This window comes from Prorops nasuta, unplaced genomic scaffold (assembly GCF_024137725.1).
Source record: "Prorops nasuta isolate Cenicafe-Biocafe unplaced genomic scaffold, Cenicafe_Pnas_1.2 PNAS00003, whole genome shotgun sequence".
NCBI classification, from domain to species: Eukaryota; Metazoa; Arthropoda; class Insecta; order Hymenoptera; family Bethylidae; genus Prorops; species Prorops nasuta.
The window spans coordinates 3,829,621-3,848,708 of NW_027116800.1; the positions used below are offsets into that span (position 1 = coordinate 3,829,621).

General features: G+C 30.3%; 1 protein-coding gene and 2 long non-coding RNA genes across 8 annotated transcripts; 1 reads left to right on the plus strand and 2 right to left on the minus strand.

The window, feature by feature from the left end:
• Positions 1 to 5,964: 5,964 nt before the first annotated feature.
• Positions 5,965 to 7,609, minus strand: LOC136785890 (uncharacterized). The gene is made up of 4 exons (XR_010824716.1): positions 7,462 to 7,609; positions 7,117 to 7,341; positions 6,907 to 7,029; positions 5,965 to 6,788 (listed from the first exon to the last, which is right to left on the minus strand). It is a non-coding gene; the product is annotated as an uncharacterized lncRNA (long non-coding RNA).
• A 708-nt stretch (positions 7,610 to 8,317) lies between these two features.
• On the plus strand, positions 8,318 to 18,950 carry LOC136785993 (uncharacterized). Of its 5 annotated transcripts, XM_066747402.1 has the most exons (15): positions 8,318 to 8,587; positions 8,854 to 8,865; positions 9,304 to 9,402; positions 9,475 to 9,621; positions 9,698 to 10,116; positions 10,194 to 10,383; positions 11,164 to 11,324; positions 12,998 to 13,281; positions 13,362 to 13,593; positions 13,680 to 13,872; positions 13,949 to 14,443; positions 15,306 to 15,943; positions 16,026 to 16,356; positions 16,446 to 17,250; positions 17,317 to 18,950. In XM_066747402.1, the coding sequence occupies exons 3-15, from the start codon at positions 9,315 to 9,317 to the stop codon at positions 17,798 to 17,800; spliced, it is 4,467 nt and encodes a 1,488-aa protein (XP_066603499.1). In that variant the 5' UTR covers positions 8,318 to 8,587; positions 8,854 to 8,865; positions 9,304 to 9,314; the 3' UTR covers positions 17,801 to 18,950. The 5 variants fall into 5 exon arrangements, with proteins under 5 accessions (XP_066603499.1, XP_066603497.1, XP_066603500.1 ...); XM_066747400.1 differs by lacking the exon at positions 8,854 to 8,865; XM_066747403.1 differs by lacking the exon at positions 8,318 to 8,587 and having other exon boundaries at positions 8,847 to 8,865.
• LOC136786002 (uncharacterized) lies at positions 8,636 to 12,835 on the minus strand. 2 transcript variants are annotated; one of them, XR_010824741.1, is made up of 3 exons: positions 11,240 to 12,835; positions 10,263 to 10,396; positions 8,636 to 9,005 (listed from the first exon to the last, which is right to left on the minus strand). It is a non-coding gene; the product is annotated as an uncharacterized lncRNA (long non-coding RNA). The 2 variants fall into 2 exon arrangements; XR_010824742.1 differs by lacking the exon at positions 8,636 to 9,005 and adding an exon at positions 10,089 to 10,197.
• Positions 18,951 to 19,088: the final 138 nt, after the last annotated feature.

Consider the following 19,088-nt stretch of genomic DNA (forward strand, 5'->3'; position numbering starts at 1 on the left):
TAATTGAGACGGATAATAAAATAAACGAGTGAAAAAACTGGGTAAATACAATAATAAATAAAGAAGCTGACAAATTAGATATATAATATAAAATGTAAGATATTTTATAGTACTTTCTGGGATTTTATTTCAGATTAAATTATAGTAATGTGTTTACTATGTCACTACTGAGGATGGAGCTATGTGGATTGAACATTAAAATGAAAGGAATAGATTCACCATATTATGGTTACTGTGTCATCGCAGAGGATCAAACTGTGTTAATTGAGATGAATATTAAAATAAACAAGTCAACACATTGGGTAAATACGATACAAATAAAGAAGCTGACAGATTACATTTGTAATTTCAAATGTAAGATTTTATATAGTACTTTTTGGGATTTTGTTTCAGATTAAATTATTGTAAAGTGTTTACTATGTCAATGCTGAGAATGGAGCTATGTGGATTGATCATTAAAACAAAAGGAATAGATTCACCATAATGTTGTTTCTGTGTCATCGCTGATGAGGATCAAACTGTGTTAATTGAGACAGACATTAAAATAAATGAGTCAGCAATTTGGGTAAATACAATAATAAATAAAGAAAATGACAGAATACATATATAATATAAAATGTAAGATGTTTTATAGTACTTTGTGGGATTTTGTTTCAGATTAAAATATAGTAATGTACGTGTGTTTACTGTATCACTGCTGAGGATGAAGCTATGTGGATCGAACATTAAAAAAAAAGAATAGATTCACCATAATGTGGTTACTGTGTCATCACTGAGGATCAAACTGTGATAATTGAGATGAATATTAAAATAAAGAAGCTGACAGATTAGATATATAATATAACATGTTAGATATTTTACAGTACTTTGTGGGATTTTATTTAAAGTTAATATATGTAAAATAAAATTTTTGTTTTCTTTTTACAATTGTATCTATATTAATTACTATATGTTGCAATCTCTTAAAATTAAGCCTCTGCTTTTATTAGCAAACTAATAGTTCCACACGGCAGTGATGCCAGAATCAAGCTTTTAGCAACAAAAATGAAGATAAGCGCTAGCCAGCAGCAGTATAGAAAATTTAAAGGGAAGCGGTACAAACACAACTATGCCTGGAGAGCATAGGTGTGATTTGGACTTCAGGCAACATAGGCTTTAGAAGAAGAGCGACTACCGCTAACCGTGACATTTTTACGTGTTATCCGTGTGAAGTGGTGCTGCGTTTACCTAAAAACTCAAAGCAAATAAAAATGCTTTTCCTAAATTGATTTGTAATATTGATAAAATGGTCAAATGTAGCCATTAATTAATTAGATTTGGTAATAAATACAGAAAATGCGTTTTATTATAACAAATGAGTTGAGGTAAAATAAACTCAATGTTTTTATATTAATCTGTTAACAAATGCATTTTTTTATTTATTATTGAGTCCAATAAGTTAACGGTTATTAAAAAAAAAATTCTTTGTAATGAAACAAAAATGAAAAAATCTTAATCTTCACCAAGACTCGAACACGAGCCCACCGCATGATAAACGGCAACCTTACCGCCTGCGCTACAGCGCTCACTTGATGTACCAAGAGCAAAACAGCCTTTTAAAGACTGACTACAATTCTTTCATTAATTCGTCATAAATGATCAAGAATTAGCTGTAATAATAAATACATTTATCTACACAGCATTATTGTACTAAATTTATTGTTTTTAATTTGAAGCATACACTTTGCATGAAGATACGATACTTTAAGGATGTTCATGCAATACTCTAAATACAAAACTATTCATATGCTGGTTTATCATAGTTATTCGACTACATATAACAAATATTATAATATTACTTAATTAATTTATGATAGTTGAGCATATGAATAGTTTTGTATATAGAGTACTGAATGGTTACCCTTAAATTATCATATCTTCATGCAAAGTGTATGCTTCAAATTAAAAACAATAAATTTAGTACAATAATGCTGTGTAGATAAATGTATTTATTATTACAGCTAATTCTTGATCATTTATGACGAATTAATGAAAGAATTGTAGTCAGTCTTTAAAAGGCTGTTTTGCTCTTGGTACATCAAGTGAGCGCTGTAGCGCAGGCGGTAAGGTTGCCGTTTATCATGCGGTGGGCTCGTGTTCGAGTCTTGGTGAAGATTAAGATTTTTTCATTTTTGTTTCATTACAAAGAATTTTTTTTTTAATAACCGTTAACTTATTGGACTCAATAATAAATAAAAAAATGCATTTGTTAACAGATTAATATAAAAACATTGAGTTTATTTTACCTCAACTCATTTGTTATAATAAAACGCATTTTCTGTATTTATTACCAAATCTAATTAATTAATGGCTACATTTGACCATTTTATCAATATTACAAATCAATTTAGGAAAAGCATTTTTATTTGCTTTGAGTTTTTAGGTAAACGCAGCACCACTTCACACGGATAACACGTAAAAATGTCACGGTTAGCGGTAGTCGCTCTTCTTCTAAAGCCTATGTTGCCTGAAGTCCAAATCACACCTATGCTCTCCAGGCATAGTTGTGTTTGTACCGCTTCCCTTTAAATTTTCTATACTGCTGCTGGCTAGCGCTTATCTTCATTTTTGTTGCTAAAAGCTTGATTCTGGGATCACTGCCGTGTGGAACTATTAGTTTGCTAATAAAAGCAGAGGCTTAATTTTAAGAGATTGCAACATATAGTAATTAATATAGATACAATTGTAAAAAGAAAACAAAAATTTTATTTTACATATATTAACTTTAAATAAAATCCCACAAAGTACTGTAAAATATCTAACATGTTATATTATATATCTAATCTGTCAGCTTCTTTATTTTAATATTCATCTCAATTATCACAGTTTGATCCTCAGTGATGACACAGTAACCACATTATGGTGAATCTATTCTTTTTTTTTAATGTTCGATCCACATAGCTTCATCCTCAGCAGTGATACAGTAAACACACGTACATTACTATATTTTAATCTGAAACAAAATCCCACAAAGTACTATAAAACATCTTACATTTTATATTATATATGTATTCTGTCATTTTCTTTATTTATTATTGTATTTACCCAAATTGCTGACTCATTTATTTTAATGTCTGTCTCAATTAACACAGTTTGATCCTCATCAGCGATGACACAGAAACAACATTATGGTGAATCTATTCCTTTTGTTTTAATGATCAATCCACATAGCTCCATTCTCAGCATTGACATAGTAAACACTTTACAATAATTTAATCTGAAACAAAATCCCAAAAAGTACTATATAAAATCTTACATTTGAAATTACAAATGTAATCTGTCAGCTTCTTTATTTGTATCGTATTTACCCAATGTGTTGACTTGTTTATTTTAATATTCATCTCAATTAACACAGTTTGATCCTCTGCGATGACACAGTAACCATAATATGGTGAATCTATTCCTTTCATTTTAATGTTCAATCCACATAGCTCCATCCTCAGTAGTGACATAGTAAACACATTACTATAATTTAATCTGAAATAAAATCCCAGAAAGTACTATAAAATATCTTACATTTTATATTATATATCTAATTTGTCAGCTTCTTTATTTATTATTGTATTTACCCAGTTTTTTCACTCGTTTATTTTATTATCCGTCTCAATTAACATAGTTTGAATCTCAACGATGACACAATAACCACATTATGTTTAGTCTATTCCTTTATTTTAATTTTGAAAATCCGCATAGCTCCATCCTCAGCACAGTGACATAGTAAACACATTACTATAATTTAATCTGAAATAAAATCCCACAAAGTACCACAAAATATTTATATCTTACATTTTATATTATAAAATTTATTGTTATACTTATCTAAAATGTTCAGTCCTTTATATACTTTTAAAAATTATTTTTATGTACATTTTACAAATTTCGTCACTTTATTTATTCACTTATACCATCAGTATATCAGCTGTCAGTAAGATTAAAACTGTCACTTTATTTCTTTATATTACTTTATAACTTGTGGTATGTATATACTAACATTTGTCTTGGATCACGGACCATGCATTATGTATTTTGAAATTAGTAATTAGAAATATCTATATTGCGGTCCCTCTACAGTCTCTACCCTCTGACGTATTTCCGCCGACCAGTAGTATCAGCAGCGACTATAGCGTAGTACCCAAAATAGTACTACGCTATAGGATATGTCGCTTTTGGGTACTACAAAAGTACTACACTTGGCAACCTTGCAGGACCTTGCTTCTAACAAACATCAGCGCCGCCTACCGGCAAGGATTATTTTAGGACCCTGCCATCAGCATGAGAGCAATCTCACTCACTCCCGTTTCATCTCTGTAGTGGGATTCTGTAACTCTTAGCGACAACTTTCGGTATCGTTAAGTCCAGTTACCGACAGAAATCGCTAAGTGCGATTCTGTAACTCAGAGTCAGCGATGATTGTCGCTTGTAATGTCGGTACTGTCGGTAACCTACCGAATCCTACCGAATAAACGTACCTTTCCTTTTTAAGAAAACTCTCAGTTCAATCTTAGTTAAGCGACGGAGTTACGAACAATTGAAGTTAATATAAATTGTACTAAACCGAATCATTTAGCTGAGAATTGATATTTCACTGAGTTTTTTATTGAAAGGAAAACTAATAATATCGTTGTAACTTAACAACGACCGAGATAGATGTCGCTAGAGGTTCAGCGGTACTAATATAAAATTTATCCGACGAATAACTTTAATAAACCTTTGCTTTTCCTTGCACGCATTCCACCAAAAACTCACAATGCTCGTAATAAATAATATATACCACATCAACTATTATATTGTGAGTGTTTTTGGCCTCAAGTGGGTCAAACCCGTTAACGACAGCTGTCGGTATCGCTAACTACCGACAGTTATCGCTTGCGCTAACGAATGAGCGATTCTGTAACTTTAGCTTTACGACAATAGTCGGTGCAACTCATATTTGTACGATAACGATAAAATTCGTTAAGGTTCTAGGGAAGCTGGTAATATTGGTGTATTAATACCAACCGAAATAGGAATTTTTGTGTTACTTGACTATATCATTTTTGACTATAGCAATTCTTACTATAGCAAAATTATCATATTTTATTTAAAAGAAGTATTAAAACGTAAGTATATTTTAATTAAAATAAGTATTAAAAATGGTACATACTAGATTGTCCGAAAACTTTTGTAGAAGTGAGTCGACTACCTATATGACTAGTGAATATGGCCGAAATCTAGTAATATATTGCTATAATGTCGTAAGGCATTTATTGTAGTATTCATTTAGATATCAAGATGAGAAAAAGATAATTGAATAATCTTCAAGATAACGTCAATTTAAAGAAGCAGAAGAAAAAACTGCAAAATAAATGTAATTAAGAAAAACTATGGATCTTAGATAAGTAAAAACGTTTGAATAATTTAAAGTATTTATATATTGAATTTACTAGTGTTACTTTGTGGAAATATATTTTGTACAAATATGATTTAGGTGTTTGTGGCTTTCGCAAAGGATTAAAGAAATGCAGCATAAATGTTTATCAGAATAATAATGAGAGACGAGACAAAAATGACTGATAAGTGTAATTAAAATATTCATGCGTACTTTATTGACATATATGTCATCTGGTATAACTTTTACTGCTACGATGTTCATATTAATTATGATTTTATGATGAGAAACGCATGGGTCAAAGAAGGCAATACTTCTTACAAGGTAAATGTAAACAATTTGCAAATGTATTATACTTTCAATTTCAAATATAAAACTGTGTCTTAACTGTTTAGTTGATTAATTATTTAGATATTACTTTTATCGCTGGAATGATATCTTGCTCATATCTACGATGAGCAGAAATAAGAAGATATGAAGGACTTTCGACTAATCCCATCCATGTAAATTGCTTCCTTTGGCACAGAGTTTATGGTTAGTAATCGCAAGGTATATGTAATTTTTATTACAGTGTTTATTAATTCAAAGTTACTTTTAATTTGCTTAGCTTAATGAGTTTATATATTAAATATGGTCTGCTTTGGTTTTTCAGATATTACTGAGCGACTGAAGTGGAACTTTTATCAAATAACCTATTCAAGGATTATAATAAATATATAGAGTATGGATATATATATAATTATTAATAATCATACGCTGCAAGATTTGTACAGATGACAAGTGTCTTTATAACAGTGATTTTGCAATACTTAATTAGAACAAGTTCAAGCAAAGTTAAATTATACAAGTTAATATTGAAATTTTATCATTTTCACTATTATTAAATATATTTAATAGATATACAATATGCAGGGCGTACCACTTAAATGCCCCAGAGCATAGATACAAAAAGCGTGTATTGCGTTAATTATAAGAGATATTCAATTTTTTCATATGACCCTTTTGGAAGCAAATAACAAAAGGTTTCGAAAAAGTCCTGTGCAAACATTGAATATCTCTTATAGTTGAAGAGGTACGCGTCTTTTTGTATCTATGTTCTGGAGCATTTTAAGTGGTACGCCCTGCATATTGTATATCTATTAAATATATTTAATAATAGTGAAAATGATAAAATTTCAATATTAACTTGTATAATTTAACTTTGCTTGAACTTGTTCTAATTAAGTATTGCAAAATCACTGTTATAAAGACACTTGTCATCTGTACAAATCTTGCAGCGTATGATTATTAATAATTATATATATATCCATACTCTATATATTTATTATAATCCTTGAATAGGTTATTTGATAAAAGTTCCACTTCAGTCGCTCAGTAATATCTGAAAAACCAAAGCAGACCATATTTAATATATAAACTCATTAAGCTAAGCAAATTAAAAGTAACTTTGAATTAATAAACACTGTAATAAAAATTACATATACCTTGCGATTACTAACCATAAACTCTGTGCCAAAGGAAGCAATTTACATGGATGGGATTAGTCGAAAGTCCTTCATATCTTCTTATTTCTGCTCATCGTAGATATGAGCAAGATATCATTCCAGCGATAAAAGTAATATCTAAATAATTAATCAACTAAACAGTTAAGACACAGTTTTATATTTGAAATTGAAAGTATAATACATTTGCAAATTGTTTACATTTACCTTGTAAGAAGTATTGCCTTCTTTGACCCATGCGTTTCTCATCATAAAATCATAATTAATATGAACATCGTAGCAGTAAAAGTTATACCAGATGACATATATGTCAATAAAGTACGCATGAATATTTTAATTACACTTATCAGTCATTTTTGTCTCGTCTCTCATTATTATTCTGATAAACATTTATGCTGCATTTCTTTAATCCTTTGCGAAAGCCACAAACACCTAAATCATATTTGTACAAAATATATTTCCACAAAGTAACACTAGTAAATTCAATATATAAATACTTTAAATTATTCAAACGTTTTTACTTATCTAAGATCCATAGTTTTTCTTAATTACATTTATTTTGCAGTTTTTTCTTCTGCTTCTTTAAATTGACGTTATCTTGAAGATTATTCAATTATCTTTTTCTCATCTTGATATCTAAATGAATACTACAATAAATGCCTTACGACATTATAGCAATATATTACTAGATTTCGGCCATATTCACTAGTCATATAGGTAGTCGACTCACTTCTACAAAAGTTTTCGGACAATCTAGTATGTACCTTAAAAATTAATGTTTTAACATTTTTTTGAGTTAGACAATGTACAGTTAGTGCCTGTGTGCTATAGTTAAATAATACAATTAATTCTATATTTTAGAGAAAACCTCTGCATATATATATATATTTATTTTTAAATATAAAAATTGGAAAAATATTAAATTTTATTTCCTACGATTTTTACTGTAAGCCTTAATTTATAAAGAAAATTTATTGTAAGTACTTTTTTGTGATTTCTAAATATTAATTTAAGAAATATTTGTGACATTTATTATATTTACTTTCTCGGTAAACATCTACCGACGCCTATCACGGTCGTCGTTAAGTTAACGATAGAATTCGGTAGCGACCGCCATTTTTAACACCAATTATCGAAAACTTTGTGTTACAGAATCGCTCTTAGCGATATCTCTCGGTAACTCGATTCAATTACCGAAAGTTGTCGATAACTAGTTACTGAATCCATATAGACGGAAGTTACAGAATCGCTCTTTTCGTTACTGCAAGCGACAACTATCGGTAGTTAGCGATACCGATAATCATCGCTGGGAAGTTACAGAATCCCAGCACTGGTTTCACCCGCACCGACTCTAAGCGAGTGGCGAAGTTGACAGAGAGTTTCTCTTTCTATCGGTGAACTGTAAATTCATGGTCGTTACTCGTTCTCCCCATTCTCCCCAGTTCTCTCGGTTTTCCCCAGTTCTCTCCTTCTCTCGTTCAAGAACGAAACGGAAGAGGTAATTAAGATGTTTTAACTGAATTAACCAAAACGGTTGAATAATCAATTTATACATCTACGCTTATCAAATTGATTTGCTATTAGTGTTACAATAATTTAATCAAAACGCAAATTTTATATTATACAAAACAATAAAGTCTAATATAAAGAAGAAAGGAAAAGAGGAAGTAGCAATAAGGTATGTATACATGCCATGCTTTCCTTCTTTCTATTATTCATATATTTATAGAAAATTGACGCTTTAATATTTAGAAGTTACTATCGGTTAATCATTGTATACATATACACAATCGTAATATTATGAATTAATTACTACACTTTGTAATACGTATCGCTGTCGAATCATCATCGTATTCTTTTCGTGTGTTCAAATCGGTGAAGTTAAGTCTACACTTCAGTCGGTTCATAAATCCATGATTAGTGGCTTGTCCATGTTTTATGCAGCGAGGCTAGTGAGTGAGTAGCTTGGTGTAGTTAAAATTGCTGTGTACATACTGTGTAGTGGCTGTAGTATATTATCTCGTATACATTTATGTGTGCATTTTCTTTATCTCTGAAATTGGAGTGAGAAACGATCAATTGAACTTCGTGAAGCTCTGAAACATTTGAATAGTTGATTTATTGATAAGCTTTAATAGTAATAAGGTTCTGCATAACTTAATATTAGTCATTTATTATATGAGAAAAAAAAATTTAGTGTATTATTTTTTGCTGTTAAATATAAAATACCATATCTTGTTTAGTATTTGTTTTTAGAGAAAATGTCTTTTATTACATAAATAATAACTACTACAGCTACTATATACTTTTTCATAGTTCATCTATTTTTTTAAGTTTTATGATTATTTATTATTGATATACTTTCACTTAACGTAATTTAAGGTTTTGTTTTAGAGTGACAAAGAATGGAAGAAGATAATGTACCAGACTTAGGGAATATCCCAAATATCAATGATACAAATATGGAAAGTGCCCTAGAAAATCAAGATAAAGGTATAATGATTGTGTTCAATTCATAAAGTATTTTCTAAAATAAAATAAATTATAAACTAAAATTTTGTATAGATAACAGTCAAAATCAACAACAAAATGATGTACAAGTAGATGGAAATGTAGTAACTTTTAAAAATTTAAAGGTAACTACTGAAAATTCAAATATAATTTCCAACATTAATCCAGAAGATACTATTATATCACAAGATCAAATTGAAGGTAAATAATAAAAATAAAGATTTATTGTTATTGTTAATGTTTGATATATATAATTGTCAAGTATGTATCTTTTCAGACAATTCTCAAATTCATCAAATAAATGATGTTGAAGTGATAGAAAATACAACCAATCCTCAAAATTTAGAACCTGAAATAGCCATTAATAATACTGAGAACAGTATTACACAGAATATAGATGATGAAAATATTACTAATATTACTTTAGATCAACAGAATGAGGATGGGAGCATGTCAACAGATAAAGATGTTATGGAGCATTTAGATGCAATTGAAAATATAGTGGTAGATGAGGAAACATTTGGAAAGCTTAATCATACTAAAGAAACTGAGTCAAGTACTGAGCTATCTTCAATGGAATATCTTACGAATACATCTTCTGGCAAAGAAACTGACTCCACTTTAGAAGAAATTGTAGATGATATTTCTGCAGTAAAGTCCAATGAATATGTAGATGCAGAATGGTATAAGAAAAAGGTGTTTAGACTTATTTTAAATTTACTTTAACTGTACTTTTATCAATCAGTAGAATTTTTCAATCTTTTATTCTACAGTTAGCTGAAAAAGAAGGATTAATAAGGGAGCGTTTTAGTAAACTGGCAAGAGTTATGGAATATACTTACCCATCTTATTCATCATGGTTGAAAAAAGTAGCAGCAATTGATAATTCATCCGTTTGCAAACTTTTACCGACACAACGATGTCCTTTGGAAAAGCCACATTCTAATCGTTGGAAATTTTTGTGTAAGTTTCTTTACTAGAAAAGAATTTTAACTACATTCACCTTTATCTTTATTAAAATAGAAATAACTGAATTTTATCAGTTCATATTACTTCTTAAAATAAGTATTATTTAAAGGTTTGAAAAATATTGAAATGGAAAATATTTAAGTAATTTAATACATTGTTGACCAGCAATTTGACTACAATTTGCTTAAAAATATGTTAAATGCACATTTATCAACAGTGTGTTAAAGAAATATATGTGTAATCAGTGTAGTAGACAAGCATATGAGCAGTGGAGTTGCAAGGTTGCTAAAAACAAACTAGGCAATTTAAAAGGCTCTACACACGTTTTATGAAAATTTTAGAATATTTGGCCATTCTATTCAGCTTATCATATTTCTGTAAAGAATATGGTACAATAAGGCTATAGAATAGTCTAAATTAGCTTTGATTATGCAGTTACAATGCTGATATATTGATCAAGATGAATATCGATAAAATATTAATATAAGTTTTTCATGAAGTTTTGTTGAGATAAAAAATCTATGTCATTTATATAAAATATTAAGTTTTTAATGAAAAAATTTAAGTTTTTGGTTAATATGATTTGTTTTCTTTTTTATATTAGAACACTAAAATTTAAACTAACTCATCTCACTTTTCAATAAACGTCTCCTATACTTTAGATTCTATAATGACTTTCTTGATATTAATTTTAACGAAAGTCATTAATATGGGCCTAATTTGAATAATGAATGATTTATGTACAACGTTGAAACTTTCCTGTGGCATGTTTAGGCAACAAACAAAATGAGCAGGAAACAGGGAAGGAAGGCACAGATGCTACCTCTGCCGACAAGAATAAAATGTCTACCTGGAAGGTGGAAGCAACCAGTGCATGGGGTGTTAATGCCAATAATGCTTCGGAGTTTCCATCTTTTGTATTGCATGCCGTTAAGGTATTTTTTCTTTTGCTAAATTGATGCCATTCAGAACACTTCAAATTTGCATATGCTAGTATAAATATATACATTACAATGAAAGCATATGTTTATTTGTATATTTTTATATATGTATATGAACTCTTATCTCATTTTGTTAATGAGGTAATTGATCAATTAAATACATCAACAATTTTAATAAACTTTAACAGAAGGTTTATTATGGTTTTAATTATCTGTTGACTCAAATTATGCAAAGTTACTAAGACATATCATATATAAAAAAAATTAATATGAATACTTCCAAAATTAAAATGAATATGATGAATCATATTGAATACACAGTTTGGAAAGAAAGTAATAGAAACAAAGCATATTATGAATAATCATAAAAAAAAATAATTATATAAATAATAAAGATCTTAATATATGTGTGTGTAAGATACAGTATATTGAAACTTATATCAAACACCATCTGAGTTAATATCTATAAAAAAGGATAAATGAAACAGAATCCACATTTGAAATGCAAAAGCAATTAATAAATTATTTAATTATATAGTTTTTAAAGTATGTACCAATCAAATTAAATATAGATTAGCCTCTGTTGTGCTAGAACTGTCAGTTGAAAATAGCATGCCAAAAATATCCTAATTGTGATGAAGTAATTAGAGTATATAAGTATAAATATATGCATAGATGACTTTACAGTGTATTTCCATTTGAGAATTAGCTAAACATCAAATTCAATTGGTTAAATCCATTGGATTCAAATCAATTGTTTCACATAGGGTAATCTAAGCAAGCAACTATATTTTGAATTGTACGCAACTAGTTATTGTACGATCTAAGTCGTGTGCGATTGCAAACCCTACAAAAATTGCAGCATGCGTCAAATCGATATGTGTGACTTGGGATCGTTTAATAGCCATCGTTACACGACCTCTAATTAGCTAGAACAATATATTACTGTTTTCTATGTTTTATGGTTCAAATGATGGCAACTATGTATCTCAGTCACTTAAATTCTGCTTACACACAGCTAGCATTGATGTGACTAAGAAAAGTCGTCAATGCCAATCGACTTTAAAAATGATCAAACAAATATAAAATGATGAAAATATTAATTAGAAAAAAAGTAGTAAAGTTAAATTAAATTTGTTATTAAGCATAAGCTAAGATTGAATTACTTGTACAGGTTGATGGGTAATGCACAAAAGGGGTAGTACATACTTTATTAAATTATCCAACAAAATTCACTGGATAAAATAAATAAAAAATAATAATACGTTATATAAAAATATAATGTATATATATTTAACGATTTCTAAATGTGATGCCGAATGTTAGTCCTATCAACGAAAATTCAGATTTTTCGTTTTCATCCCATAACTTTGCATCATATTGAAAATCGTTCGAGAGGAATATAGTATTCCTAATAGAATTAGTCTAACTATGAACGGAAAATTAGTCTCATTGCAATCAATCTTGTACTTTTTATAATACAAGACAACAATCCTCTCTAAAAATATTTTATGGAAGTACAACCACGTAAAAAAAAATGGTTGAGAAGTTACTTATTTCTGATTGTTTATATATATATATATATATACTCTGTTAAATTTTCCACAAAGGATTAAGATTAATGGGATTACAAATTATATTTTATAATAAAGATTTATTTTCTGTAGGTATTTGAAGATTTTCTGCAAAATACAGAACCTACAGTGAAGATAACAGATTTAATGACTACAACTCAAATTACGTCAATTATTAAAGAAAAGGGTATAATAGTTGATTTGGAGCAGTCATGGTTATGGCTTGTAGTTCGCTGCAATAGAAAAGATGAGCTTATGCTTTTTGTAACTGGAAAAAATATTAGTCAAAAAACTATGATGGAATTGAAATATGTGTTTGAAGAAGGCCCAGGAAAGCGTTGCAATGTTACCTCACTCTACTGCAAATCTCTCAATAAGTAGGAGTTTATTAAATCAAATACATAAAATAATTGAAAATGCTAAAAATATAGTATTAATAATTTATCATTTTTTCTAGGATTGATGATACTTTAGTTAGACATACCACTTTTTTAGTTGGCTCTGAAGTTTTAAACGAGACAGTTTGTGGACTTGAAGTTCAACTAGCACCAAAAACCAATTTTTGGTCAAATGCAGCTGGAGGAGAAACTGTCGCAAAAACGGTAGAACGTTTGCTGCGACCTTTTCCTAAATTGACAGTTCTAGAAATTGGTTGTGGTATTGGTATTATTTCTTTAATGCTGGCATCTGTAAGTAAACTCTTTCTATAATACATTTAATAATATACATTTTTTTTCTTTTATCTAATGGCCTATGCGATTTAATGCCTTTGCAGAAAGTCAATCAAATTATAGGAGTCGACTGTCAATCTGAAATAGAGGAAGCTGAAATAACATGCGAAATAAATAATATAAAAAATGCAAAATTTTTAGGGGGAAAACCGTCTGATTTGATAGCAAGAATCAAAAACGCCGTACCAAAAAGCAAAACATATGCTATTATTAATGCAAACACTGCAACAGGCCGATGTACTACATTTTTTAAATCTCGTTAATTAAAATAATTTAGGTTAACGTTTAGTTAATTTCGCTTATTACTTTACAGCAATAGAAATAATGACTTGTTTACGGCAGTTGGATTACATTAGGCGAATTATAATGATTACTACCCTAACCAAACAGTCAGTTAGAGCAATATTAGAATTAACAAGGCCAATGGAGCGTGATCTTGGATTCGCCTTTATGCCAGTAGCAGCTGCCGTAGTTGATACTTTACCACTTGGTCCTCATTATGAAACTGTTATTTTAATGGATCGATTACCTACGCATAAATTTGCTACTCCTAAATTTAAAAAAGTAATGAACCAAATGCCTAAAAAAGCTCCAAAGGGTAAGGTTCCTTCTACGAAAATTTTTAGAAAATTTTCGAAGTTTTCTTGGAAAAAGGAGAAAACGCCTCCTGAAGACAATTCGACAATGGACTTAAATATTGAATCTATGGGTACAAAGTTGGGAAAACGAGTTCATCCTCTAGAAGTTGTATCTCATATTCCTCCTAAAAAAATTGCTTCAAGATTTGATAATATATTTGCAGAGCCAGGTGAATATTAATATCTTTTATACAACATATACAAGGTGACTTTTGAAAAATTTTACACAAATATCTCAAAACATTGGAAATATATAGAAAAATATTTCAAGCAACAATTATAAGGCTCCAAGGGGGATATGAGAGAAATAATAAAGTAGTCTAGACTGATTTTTAGAAGTGCATGTGAAAATCACTATGAGTTTTTCAAATGGAGGAACCTATTTGTTATTGCATATTCCTGTAGCTTACCGCGAAAACTTTCTAAATAACTTTCTAAATTTTCCATTTTATCCAGTGGTTCACCAGATATTTCGATTTGAAATTAATAGCAGATAAACAATTTTACATGTGCAAACTGACCTCCATCGGATTTGCTCTGGATGTTAAAAAGAGAAATACCTTATTGGTTAAAATGCCTCGATCATCAATTTTTTGAGAGCAAAATCGATGCAGACTCTTGTAGGCATAGTTGTCGAGTAGAATACTTCAGTAAAATGTTGATTTGTATAAGCAAATTTCAATCGAAATATGTAGTGAACAACAAAATGAAATGAAAAATTTTTATGGTGTTTTGAAAAGCGCATAATAAGCCAAAAGAACATACAATAAAAATTAGGGGTTCTATTAAAAAAAAAAGAAAATTCAAAGTGAATTTCATATATGCTTAAAGTAGTTTTCAAGGATAAATCCATGTTATAATTGAATTACCTCCTTTAAGTCCAATCGCTGTTATTTAAAGTTTTTTAGTAAAAATATTTGGTTAAATGGTTAAAGTTATTTCAAAGTTTAAACACGGGTCATCTAATATATGTCACAATTCCAATTGATTTCAAATCATACAACAAAATGGAAATTCTCTTAATTTTTCCAGGAAAAAAATTAAATAAGGTGGAAAAAAAACCTCAGATTCGCATAAATCTTTTGTACAAGAAAAAAGCTCATGAACGCAAAGAAGCTGATTTAAGAGAAAGATTGTCTAACAATCGAGTTAATCCTGATATTATTCAAAAAGTTAAAGAACACCAAGCAATTCTAGAAGTGGCAAATGAAAAACTTAATGGTCCTGAATCAAATGTTGATATTAAAACTGCAAAAGAGCTTCAGAGTATGCTCAATATGGTATTAGATCAAGCAAATAAATTGCAAAATCAAATACCTAAATCAGTTTGGAATAGAATTTCACCACCGAAGAAGAGTGATGAGTGTTTACCAAATGAAGAAGATAATATGCTTAAAGGTCGATTTGTTCAAGAAACAACTTCAAGGGATATTCTTATCACGACTGAAAATGATTTTACCGAAGATTTAATTGACGAAGATCAGCCCAAGCTTAAAAAGTACGGTAACCTAGCACCTTTAGATCCTGACAATGTTGCTCCAATGTGTAGAGCCGCTTCGCCTGATTTTACCATACCCGCATCAAAAACTACAGGAAAGAAAACACGTGCAAAGCTACGTAGAATCAGGAATAAAGATAAAAAACGAGGATCAGTTCCTTGCGTTCAAATGGTAAAATCATTTATTATAGTTGCTTTATTTTTATGTTATATCGCATTACTAACAATTCTTTCATTTATTATTATTCGCACAGGCCATAAAAGGGGACGAATGGTTAGTACCAAATAAAAGCTCTCCACCAAACAAAAAGATATCTCCAACAAGAAGAATATCACCCATTCTTAATAAGGATGGTCAAAGATACTTTTCACCCCCTCATAAACAATCACCTCCTTTTAGAGTGCAAATGTCTCCTCCTAGACGACAATTTATTGCTCCTAATATGAGCATAAGGAATCAAGTATCTCCACCTAGAAGACAGATATCTCCTGAATTGATGCTAATTGACAATCCACGTCCAGTGATGAGACCATGTCCAGAGAGATCACAGCAAGATATAGAATTGATCTCTCCTTCAAAACATGGTAAATCTTTAAAAACGAATTAATGTTAGGAAATAAATATTTTACAATTAAAAGTTATATAACGATAAATATTTCTTAAATGATTTTAGGTCCATCCCGCTGGATGCCAAATTCATATGATATTAACCGGCCATACATTTCACCTCCCAGAAGACAAGCATCTCCTGATGTCGAAATAATTTCACCCGTTAGACACGAAATAGGAAAATCAAGGCCATTGATACGCCAAGAACGACGAATTTCACCCTTACATCGACCAACTTCACCATTGAGGCGCCCGTTTTCTCCAAGACGTCAGATGTCTCCACCAAGACGACAAATTTCTCCGAGACGACAGATGTCTCCAAGACGGCTAATGTCTCCACCAAGGCGACAGATATCTCCAAGACGGCAGATGTCTCCAAGGCGTCAAATATCCCCACCAAGACGTCAAATTTCTCCAAGACGTCAAGTGTCCCCAAGACGTCAAATGTCTCCACCAAGACGACAAATGTCTCCACCAAGACGTCAAATGTCTCCACCAAGGCGCCAAATGTCTTCACCAAGACGTCAAATTTCTCCAAGGCGTGAAATTTCTCCTAGACGTCAAATGTCTCCACCAAGACGTCAAATTTCTCCACAACGTCAATTGTCGCCAAACAGGTATTCAGATGCTTGGGACATCCCTAATCGAGGCGCTATAGAAAAAGAACACTGGAGACCTGGGAATCATCCAGAGAAGCTTTGGTATGAAGATAGGTCTGGACCTTTAAATTTGCCATCTACGTCTCATGATAGATTTGACAGTGAAGAAAAGTGGGATCTTAAAAATGTGTCTTCTTGGACGAATAAACAGGAGCTTGTTAAATACCCTATTAAATCTATTCGAGATCAAAATCAGGCTCAGGATAATAGGTTTGTATTTAAAAACAATTCTTTTAATCATTACTTAATTTATTTTTATTTTTTTAATTTTAATAGATGGCAAAGCTCTTTGCAACCCAGTGGTAACTTGTCAAATTGGAATAGCAGGGGCGGAGGGACTAGATCACAAGAAACGTGGAGAAAGGATGTAAATAGGTGGGAGGGACAAGATGATTGGCATGATTTGCCTGAAGACGCTAAAGATCCTTGGGGAGATGATGGTTCTAATGAAAAGGACGTGATACCACAAGAACCTTGGCAAAAGTTTGATAATAAGACACCAATAAGAAGAAATGAAGTAGAACAATCAGGCTGGCAAGGTCCTAGTCAAGGTTTGAACCCTTTAGAGTCAGTACCTAGCTTAAACAGAAACCAATGGCTAAGCTCAAATACTTCAAACGATAATAGATGGAAATCTAATGAAATGATACAAAAAATTCCGCCATTGAATTGGCAAGCTCCAGGGAACCCTGCATGGCAAAAGAATATTGGTATTCCGGCACAGCGCCCTCCATTCAATATGAATATTTTCAAAAACTAGGTTTATTTTTATTTATATCCTTATGTTTAGCTACGTATTTTATTTTCATTTATAGACTGACTGTTTTCCTGTTAGCCTAAAAATCAATATAATTAAATACAAATGCTATATGGTATGTCACAATATATATATATATATTTGTCCCGTTTTGTAGACTAGCTTGAAAACGGTCTTTGTCATTCATTCCAAATTAAAAATGTTATTGTTTGGTTTTATTGATGAAAATCGAAGAATTAGTGATAGGTCTTTAAAACTGTATTCAGGATTCTGCTATTAATACTTGCAATATCATTCTAACTGCGTTTACTACCAGCCGGTTGTCAAAGATAAAATAATGTTGCGATTACTAGTAGTAGATTTTCGAACGCAGCCTGAATATACATTATTAGTTTTTAAAGTGATTGGTCTTGCCAATTATATTTTATGAAAATTATATCAACTTATAACTAAAATACAGTTTAATATTTATAATAATATTAAGCTCTACAATTATTAAAAAAATGTGTAAGTGTTTAATAATATGTAGCTTTCAAAAGTTGTTATTAAGTTTTGTTTTATTAATGTAGACTTAAAGATAAGATTTCTCTTTGTTTTACAGTGATGGTATTTATTAAGAGTTTACAAGAACTTGATTTGTATATTATAATAAGGGTTTTCTAAATGACTAAGGGCCAACGGTACAGTCGGAAATTCAATGCTAACAACTTAAAGAATTGAAGTTAAAAAATCAGTTTTCATGCCGGGCAGTTGCAAAGTTAAATAATCTGAATAAAGGTTGGAGTAATTATTTCAAGATGACTTATTTTCAAGTATAACTGCTCTTTATCTGGTGCGAAAACTCCTTTTTTAACTCCAATTTTTTAAGTTGCTAGGATTGAATTTCCGACTGTACCGTTGGCCCTAACAATTCAGAAATCATGAATAGATGTTACTAAAAGCTAAACAAAAAATATTGGTTAATCGGGACTATAAGAAGCTAAAGAGAAGGAAGCCGGCTTGAACGAAGTCAATTGAAATACATAGCTTATGTAAACAGTTTAATTTCATTTTGGTTGCGCTTTTGATTTGCCGTGTGTCTGATGTTTCATTAAAGTTCCTAATAATATATTTTTTGTAATCATTCTTAAATAAACATACATACTATAAGCTATATAGGATTTTGATAATCAGCTTGATTTCACCTATTCATAATTTTTAGTTTAACTGTTCTTATACAAAGAACATTTGATTAACTTTTGAAAGGTACATATGGCTGATTATAATTTATCTTAACATTTGTATTAATAAT